Below are 9344 nucleotides of genomic sequence, written 5' to 3'. Positions count from 1 at the left end.
AGCTACTGCAAACTGTTATACTCTCCTCATTGTTCATGAGGATCGGAGTTTGCTGCCCAGGTCCTGCAGCGGCAGCCTTCAGGGTCCCAGAGTCCTGCCCAGGGTGGTCCTGGGGCTTGGTTTGTCCCTCTCCTTACCTGCAGCGTTGTGGGAAAGCTCAGGACGGCCACAGACCCCGGGTGATGGGATGTGGGTGCTGCAGTTGCGGAGCCGGCGGTCCAGCAGCAGTTCCCTGCCCAGCAGCGTGGCCGAGAAGGAGCAAGACTCAGACCTCAACAGCGACCAGGACAAGGCAAAGGACTGCAACGGGCAAGTGATCCCCAAGGTCGTGCTGCAGCGCTCTGCTACGGTGGTTGATGTACGTGTCTGACTCTCTACCATTCCTTGAGGGTGCCCACCCCAATAAATCCTCAGGGACAGGCTTGTGCCCAGCTTATTGTGGGTTGGGTCCTACAACCCTTTCTGCAACCTGCAGTTCCCATGTCTTTCCAGACCATGCCCTTTCTTCTGCCTGTTCTACCTATAAGTGCATTAAATACCCTGCAGTGCTCTGCATTCATCCCCTGTGCTCTCCTCTCCTTGCAGTTCAACCCAAATGATGACCCGGAGAAACCTGACCACAACCACCTCGCTGTCGACAACCTAGATGGGCCAGGCCTTGAGAAGAGGGTGGGGAGCGCCATCAGTGTCCTCTCCAACGCTGTGGAAGGTACATCCTTCCCCAGTCTGGGTGCGTTCGTGGGCTTGGGGTGCTCAGCACACACCAGTGATAGAGGCTGGCACGAATCTCCAGCTCCATGCAAGGGCTGACTCTGGACCTCAGGAGAGCTGTCTTCTAGTGGATAAGCACTTGCCTCACCAAGAGGAGGACAGGATAAGCCTACACTGATGTCATTTTTCTTTCCTGCCCTCAGAGCTGGAGGAAGCTCACCAGAAGTGCCCGCCCTGGTGGTATAAATGTGCCCACACGTTCCTGGTGTGGAACTGCTGTCTTCCTTGGCGCAAGTTGAAGGAGTTTGTCAAGCTGGTGGTGATGGACCCCTTCGTGGACCTGGGCATCACCATCTGCATTGTGCTCAACACAGTCTTCATGGCCATGGAGCATTACCCCATGACAGAGGAGTTTGAGAACGTGCTGAGTGTTGGGAACCTGGTAGGCAGCTACGGGCATCCCGTCCTTCCCTGTTTAGAGCCACAGCAGCCACATCTTCCACCCTGGTGGGCAGATCTCCTCTGCTGCCATTGTGCCACCTGAACAGCCTCCATGCATGCCTGGAACACCTCCCCACTGCTGAGGAAGAACTGCAGGGTTCCGATCACAGCATCTCATCCCTGGATGGATGCCCCATCCCTGGCAGTGTTCAAGGCCAGGCTGGACACAGGGGCTTGGAGTAACCTGCTCTAGTGGAAGGTGTCCCTGCCCGTGGCAGGGGGCTGGAACTGGGTGAGCTTTCAGGTCCCTTCCAACCCAAACCAGTCTGGGATACTTTGATGCTGATGATGGTTTAGGTTGCAGCATGGCTCAGACCAAGGGAAGTGATATGGAGGTGGGATCCATCATCCCCTGCTCCCTTCATGCTGCAGCTTCTGTCTGTCTTAGTGCATCTCAGCAATGCCAGTATGGTTGTGGCCTTGCAGAGCTGATCTGAGCCACCTTCTACATAGCAAACCAGGGTCAGGCACGAGCTGCTGCCAGCCCTGGATGACACCACAGTGTCCTCATGATGCTGGGCAGCCTTGTGGCAGAGCAGGGACCATCTCAGATTCTGAGAGCAGGAAGCAACAACGTCAGCAGCAATAAAAATAACAATAATCAGGACTCTTCTCACTGGGATCACTGCAAATCTGGGCTGTCCTTATTCCATAGGTGTATTGAGCAACCACTTGTGGTTGCTCCTGCTTGGAGCTCAGGATAAACAGCTTTCAGAAGGTTGCAATCTGCTTGTGGGACAAGTCCAGGAGGCCCCTGGTAGCTCTGGATGCAGCTAAGGGATGGGAGCACTCACCATCTACTCTGCTGCCACCTTGCCCTGCTCCAGCACTGGGAACTCCCTGCATGGGCACTGGAGTGACACACGCAGGGTGTCACTGGGCAGGGTGACACTCAGCACACAGCTGCTTTGTCTCTGGTTTCATTCAGGAAATACAAGGGGATTAATGCCTGTTGCTTGAAGCACTGGAGAGGTAGCTCCAGCTTTTCCTATGGGACAGCAGCGGCTCCAGGCAGGATGTACAGCCCCAGTTCCCAGTGTTGGGAATCCCTCAGACTCAGCAGTAGGTCGAATTGGCTTATAGCCAATTAAATCTTTACTTTTAGTTTCCACCTGCCAGCACACACCTTTGTGTCTATCCACAAGCAGCCACCCCCCCGTGCTCCCAGCCTCGCTTTGAAAGCCACACTGGGCAGTACCTGCGGAGCTTGTTCCCAGCTGGGGCTGGACCTAATAGAATCACAGAGTCCCAGCCTGGTTTGGGTTGAAGGGACCTTAAAGCTCCTCCAGCTCCAACCTTCTGCCCCGGGCAGGGACACCTTTCACTAGAGCAGTCTGCTCCAAGCCCTGGCCTTGAACACTGCCAGGGATGGGGCAGCCACAGCTTCTCTGGGCACCCTGTGCCAGCGCCTCAGCCCCCTCCCAGGGAAGAGCTTCTGCCTCAGAGCTCATCTCAGCCTGCCCTGTTTCAGTTTGAAGCTATCACCCCTTGTCCTATCACTCCAGTCCCTGATGCAGGTCCTTCTCCAGCATCCTTGTAGCCCCCTTCAGACCACTGGAAGCTGCTCTGAAGTCTCCCTGGAGCCTTCTTGTCTCCAGGCTGAACAGCCCCAATTCCTCAGCCTGTCTCTGTATGGGAGGTGCTCTATGGGATGTATGGGATGAAATGCTTTGGGAATACGCTAAGAAAGAGATGTGCTACCCACGCCACACCAAGGCTCAGCACTGGCTTACAGTGAAGTGACAGGGTGCTGTTTCCCACAGGTCTTCACAGGGATCTTCATGGCAGAGATGGTTCTGAAGCTCATTGCTCTGGACCCCTATGAGTATTTCCAGCAGGGCTGGAACATCTTCGACAGCATCATCGTCACCCTGAGCCTGGTGGAGCTGGGCCTGGCCAACGTGCAAGGGCTGTCCGTGCTCCGCTCCTTCCGCTTGGTAAGTGCCATGGGGATGGGGTGTGCCTGGGTTTGGATGCAATTGCCACCAGGGTGGAGAATGGCTTGTTCAACCTCCTTTATGGTGGTCACCAACCCATCCCCTGTTAAAGATAACACCAAAAGTCAAGCTAAATATACAGGAAAATCAGAGTCTGTGCTCTTTGCAAACAGTTGGGTATTTAATCCTTTCTGCCTTAGTAAAACTGCCACATGAAGGTCTAATCCCACCTCCACAGCCTTGCTGAAACCTTGTGGCAACAAATCCCCCCAGCAAATCAATGCCTTGTCTCCTTGCAGCTGAGGGTTTTCAAGCTCGCCAAGTCCTGGCCCACCCTTAACATGCTCATCAAGATCATTGGCAACTCGGTGGGTGCCCTGGGGAACCTCACGCTGGTGCTGGCCATCATTGTCTTCATCTTTGCCGTGGTGGGGATGCAGCTTTTTGGGAAGAGCTACATAGAGTGTGTGTGCAAGATCTCTGTGGACTGCACGCTGCCCCGCTGGCACATGAATGACTTCTTCCACTCCTTCCTCATCGTCTTCCGCATCCTCTGCGGGGAGTGGATCGAGACCATGTGGGACTGCATGGAGGTGGCTGGCCAGACCATGTGCCTCATTGTCTTCATGATGGTCATGGTCATCGGGAACCTCGTGGTGAGTCTTGGAGCTGGGGTGGATCCTCAGTGGAAGGTGGAAGTAAATTAGAAGTAGAGATTTAATTGGCAAAGGGACCTCCCTTTGAATGGCTGCTGAGTGTCAGGGATTCTCAGTGCTGGGAACGGGCTTGCTACAGGGATGCTCCCTCCTGTAGAGCTGGTGGGATGTGCTGTGTGCTCAGCTCTGTGTAAAGCAGGGTGAGAAGCAATTTCTGAGGGACCTTCAGCTGAAACTAGATCAGGAACAGAAGGGGAAACTGAGGCACGGGAAACTTAACAGGCTTTAGGCAGATGAAGAAGCAGCTCTGGGACAAAAGAGAGCTCATCTTCAAGCTGCCCCTTCTTCTCCACATGGCTTTCCTCCTCACTCCCCACTCCTGTGATGAGGGATGGATGCTGTGTTATACCCAGCTCACCCAGGGCTGGCCTTTTGGTCCTGGGTGCTTTTGGAACCAGATCCCCCTGGAAAGCTGTTGCAGATCCCTGTCCTCACCACGGTCCAGCTGACATCCTGGCGATGCAGGACCCCTCTGCAGCACAGGGGTCCCCTCTGGGTCCTAGCGAACCCTTGCTCACCATCACCCTCCCATTGCCCTCCCTGCTCTAACCCAAGAGCTGCAGGTCTGCAAGTTCCAGGCGAGTGTGAAATCCTTTCTAAACTTGGTCACCCTCTCGCTGGCAGCTCCGAAGCTTGTTTTCCAGCCTGCGCAGACCCTGCTCTCCCTCCTTAAGGAGAAGGCAGGGGAGGGAAGGGCGGCAGCTCGCCGAATCGCTCCTATTCCTTGCCAAGGTTGTGTAAGCCCTTTGGAATTCGCTTTGAAAACCTATCTGCCCAGGGAGCTGCTGAGCCTCCCTCCGCACAGCGGATGCCTGCTCCAGCTCAGGCTGGCACAGGTCCCCAGAGGGGTGAAAAGCAGCCTTGGGGAGAAACCCAGGCCACCCCACAGCTCGGGTCAGGGAAGCTCATAGTGGCCCACTTTGAGGGCAGAAAGGCAGGATTTGGATGCTGCTTGGCTTTCCTGGCTCATGGCAGGGATCTGGGGCTTTGAACTGGCCCCCATAGCAGCGTGGAGGGCCACACTGGCTGCAGACCTCACCCTGCGGTGTCCTAGAGTCTGTGCTGGGCTGATGTGTGTGCATGGCCTCATGGTGGGGAGCAGCCCATCACCCAGCAACAGTCTGTAACCCTGCCTTCCAAGAGGGAACCCTGGTTCAGCTGAACCAGGCTGAAAACCCACCCGTGAGCAGTAGGAGCAGTCTGCAGGCAGAGTGCAGGGGATTAGAGACTGGGAATCTCAGCTGGGACTCCATGGAGACCCTCCCCAAAAGGGGCTCTGGAAACCTTTCCTCCTCTGGAGCCAGCTTCTGGACTAGGACAGCCCATCCACCCCTCTAGGAGGTTCTCCTGGAGAAGACAGGGGGGCAGCAGGATTTTCAGCTACCAGAGGTGTAGCACACACACACCCCGATCACACTCTGGCCTTCAGGGCAAGCTCTGCAGCCCCTGCTGTGCTCTGTGCTGCTGCATGGGGGTCATTTAAAGCTAAATAGAGACATACAACACACAACCACCTACAGAGCCATCTCTGCCCTCCCCATCCTCTCTGCCAGGCGCTCCTCGCTGTGTCCCAGGTATTTCCTAGTCCTGGAGCCTGTCCCAGCTGCAGGGAGGTGTGTGTTTCTCCCCACTTCCCCTACCGAGGAATAAGGTGATGGTTGGTCGTCCTTTACTGTTAATGACACTTTGAGTATTTCCTTTGGGGTTATTAAGGGAAAAGGGAGGAAGTCAGTCGGGTGACAAGGGAACAGCCTCATTCTCCAAAAAAGCCAGAGCCAACAGCCACTATTAGCTGTAATTGGTGCTTAACGTAAGTATTACACTGACGGGATAGTGGGGATTTATTTAAAGATGAGATTTAAGCCAGAAGGTATGAGCCATGTGAAAACAGCAGTGACCTTGGGTGGTAGCTAGCTCCCTTCTCAGATGTGCTGCTGGCACAAGGAGGCACAAGCACCAACAGCTGAGGCTTGGCCCCTCGGCTGCTCCGTGCAGCGACTGCAGGGCTGGTGCTGCCAATGCTCCCGTGCCCTGGGGAGACCCCATCCCACTCCTCTTCCCATCGCTGCTCCGGGATTCTGGCATGCAGCAAGTCCACCCCATGCCAGGCCAGCCTGTCCCGGGGTCCAGGCATGTTCTTGAAGTAGGAGAGACCATGGGGATGCAGCAGAGAGCCAGTGCTTGCCCAGAGAAGCTGTGGCTGCCCCATCCCTGGCAGTGTTCAAGGCCAGGTTGGACACAGGGGCTTGGAGCAACCTGCTCTAGTGGAAGGTGTCCCTGCCCGGGGCAGGGGCTGGAGCTGGAGGAGCTTTAAGGTCCCTTCCAACCCAAACCACTATATATACAGCATTTGCATTACATGAGCTGACTTTTCCTGAGGTGAAACACCACTTTACCAGCGGCCATTCTGCTCCATGGAGAAAGGGATGAGGTTACTACTGTGGCTTAGGCTTGTATATGGCTCCAGGGCACTTGAGACCCTCAGGAGCTTGCTGGCCATCTGAGGTACCAGAGCTAGCAAAGGGGAGAGGGAGAGTTGCAGCTGGAGGACTGTAGCAGGAGGTTTCTCCTTGCAAAGAGAAGGGACAGAGCTGAGTCCCTGTGCCTGGCTTGGGGAGTCCCATATGGGGATCAGCCAGGCCAAGAGGTCCAAGGGAGCTGATGGACCCACAGGGGAGGTGGTTTGAAAGGGATTGAAGTGATGACTGGTACCCAAGCAGCTGGGGGTGACAATGAGAGCATCAGATCCTAGGTAGGAGTGAAGGAGGAGCATGTCCATGTCCTCCAGGAGAAGCGGCTGGCACCTCTGCAGTCCCCAGAGCAGGGCAATGGGAGGATGGAGTCCCACGGCTCGCTCAATGAAGGGGTCTTCTCCACAGCCATGACTGGACCCTGCCGGGGGGCAGGGGACAATGCTGGTTCTGGACATCAGTGCTGGTATTTGCTTTTGTCCTCTGCAGGTTCTGAACCTGTTCTTGGCTCTGCTGCTGAGCTCCTTCAGCGCTGACAGCCTGGCAGCATCCGATGACGATGGGGAGATGAACAACCTGCAAATTGCTATTGGCAGGATCACCAGGGGGATCGACTTTGTAAAGACCTCTGTCATCATGCTGCTACGCAGGCTGTGGAAGGGGAAGAAGGTGGCCCCAGAGGAAGAGCAAGAACCCAATAAGACGGACAACTCTGTGTTAAACCATGTGGACACTGGCCAGGAGCCCAAGTCGGAGTATCTGGATGGAGTCACTGGCAAAGAGCACTTTTTCATGGATGAACTGGACCACATGAATTTCATTAACAACCCCAACCTGACAGTGCAGGTCCCCATTGCCTCTGAGGAGTCTGACCTCTACGAGGAGACCAGCACCCAGTCCGACACCGAGGATGCCAAGGTGAGAAAAGGCAGGTGGGAGGGTTTCAACCCAAAACCTGGGACTGACCCATTCTTGCTGTGCTGCCCAAAGAAGGACGCTGGTTTGGGTTACTTGGAGCTTCTTTGGCATGGGGTAAACTTGGGGTTTTTCAACCTGGCATTTCACAGTGTAAGCTGGATGTGGAGGGGTCCAAGCAGGGGTTTGGGCTGGTTTGGGTCAGGCTTTGGGGTTATTGCTAATGCCAGAGGGACCCACTGCTTCACAGGGCTGCTGCAAGGGCCAAAGGGCGCAGTTTGGGGTTAAAGATGTTCAAGAGGAATTTGATTCCGGGAAATCTGCTGATGGCACTAACACTGGATCCACTGCTAATGCCTCTGAAAGCATTAGGTGGGAGGGTATGAAACCAGATGGAGGAGCTTAGCACAAGTAAACATGAAGCAACACAGTTTGGATCCAAAGCTGATGAGACAGCTGATGGGCATTGCTGTGTTGAGGTGCAGAGAAGACTGTCAGGGCTCTGGGAGGGTGATGGGGAGAGTTAAGAAACTTGGGAAGACCTGAGTGGGCACAGGAAGGAGGATGGGAAATTCCTGCTCACTGAGGCCCCGGGGAAAGCCAGGGCTTTTGGGGGGGCTGCCTGGGCATGGTGGAGACGAGCAACTGCATCAATGTGGAAAAGGGCTTTGTATGAGTAACGGAACATCTCTAATCTGGTGGTTTATCATGATTATCAGTGGCAAACACGTCTGCCCAGGAGCTGAGGAGCCTCTGGGAAGCTCCAGCCCCACTCCTCCTGCTCAGGACGGTGTGCTGGGGCCGATGTGGTGCAGTGTGGGTGCAGTCACAACTGGCTGTGGGTGCACAGGGAGCCCAAGGCAGGGCTGGAAGATGAACCAGGACTCCCCAAAGGCCAGAGCCATCCCCATCTGAAAGGTCCAGGCAGCACCAGGGACCTGGCTCCACTCGGCTGCAAAAAGAGGGGACTGATAAAATAATCCTGTTTATTTTTTATTATTGATTTGGGGTTTTTTTAGCTGGGAAAAGAGAGTGTTTGCAGCAGTTGGAGCTGCAGGAGGAAGACAGCAGGAGGTGGCTGGCTGTGAGCCATTGCAAACTTGCTGCTAAGCTGTGCTGGGAAGGGACAAACTTGCCTGGAGCAAGGGAATGGGTGAGGGGAGGTGCTGTGGTTGTTCCCTTTGGTGTTGCCAGCAGGAGGGCTGAGGGTTGGCATTTATCCTCCTACAAACCAGCCCAGACAGGCAGGCTGGTCCTCAGCATGTGAAATGATGAGTGGAAATTAGGTGCTAATTGATGGGAGGCCTGAGCTGGGACGAGGGGAAGGCAGCATCTTGCTCTGTGTGCTCAGGTGCCGCCGCTGAGCTCCAGATGGAGCCAAAGCCCAGCTCAAAGCCTCGCACCCGCTGCTCTCCCGTGCGATGGTTGATTTCTCTTCGCCACAGAGCAGCGAGGAGGTGAGGGACCAGCAGAGCTGTGCGAGCCTGTGCAGCCAGTGCTGCGGCTCAGGGCTCTGCCGGGGGGGGTTGCAGGAAGCCTGGAGAGGGGCTTGGGACAAGGGATGGAGGGACAGGACAAGGGGAATGGCTTTAACCTGCCAGAGGGGAGATTGAGATGAGCTCTGAGGCAGAAGCTCTTCCCTGTGAGGGTGCTGAGGCGCTGGCACAGGGTGCCGAGAGAAGCTGTGGCTGCCCCATCCCTGGCAGTGTTCAAGGCCAGGCTGGACACAGGGGCTTGGAGCAGCCTGCTCTAGTGGAAGGTGTCCCTGCCCATGTCAGGGGGTTGGAACTGGATGAGCTTTAAGGTCCCTTCACCCCAAACCAGGCTGGGATTCTATGATTATGGGCGTCACAGGGTGAGTCTGGGTGCACAGCACCCGAGTTCCGGTGCTCAGTGCTGGCAAGGACAGGGAAAGCCCTGGATTTGGGTGGAAACAGCCAGGCTGAAGGTGCTGTGCCAGGCATGTGACGGACATTGCCCAGGGATGGGGTTCAGGGGCCATGCAGTGGGACCAGCACAGTTATCCGTGTCCCCATGCAACAGGACCTGCGCTGAGCCCCAGCACACCGAGCTCCTGGGTTACATGAGCCTCT

General features: G+C 55.7%; 1 protein-coding gene across 1 annotated transcript in view; it reads left to right on the top strand.

Moving 5' to 3' along the window:
• The window catches only part of SCN4A (sodium channel, voltage-gated, type IV, alpha subunit), a 29618-nt gene that overhangs the window by 9676 nt on the left and 10598 nt on the right, over nt 1-9344 (top strand). Inside the window, exons 10-15 of the mRNA XM_010020657.1 lie at nt 203-358; nt 586-709; nt 915-1153; nt 2976-3149; nt 3449-3805; nt 6826-7254. Of these exons, the coding sequence (XP_010018959.1) occupies nt 203-358; nt 586-709; nt 915-1153; nt 2976-3149; nt 3449-3805; nt 6826-7254 (1479 nt within the window). The remainder of the gene's footprint in view (nt 1-202; nt 359-585; nt 710-914; nt 1154-2975; nt 3150-3448; nt 3806-6825; nt 7255-9344) is intronic.

This window comes from Nestor notabilis, unplaced genomic scaffold (assembly GCF_000696875.1).
Source record: "Nestor notabilis isolate BGI_N333 unplaced genomic scaffold, ASM69687v1 scaffold15738, whole genome shotgun sequence".
Taxonomy (NCBI): domain Eukaryota; kingdom Metazoa; phylum Chordata; class Aves; order Psittaciformes; family Psittacidae; genus Nestor; species Nestor notabilis.
Note: the sequence above shows the minus strand (reverse complement) of the source record. Positions and strands in the feature narration are given on the sequence as shown.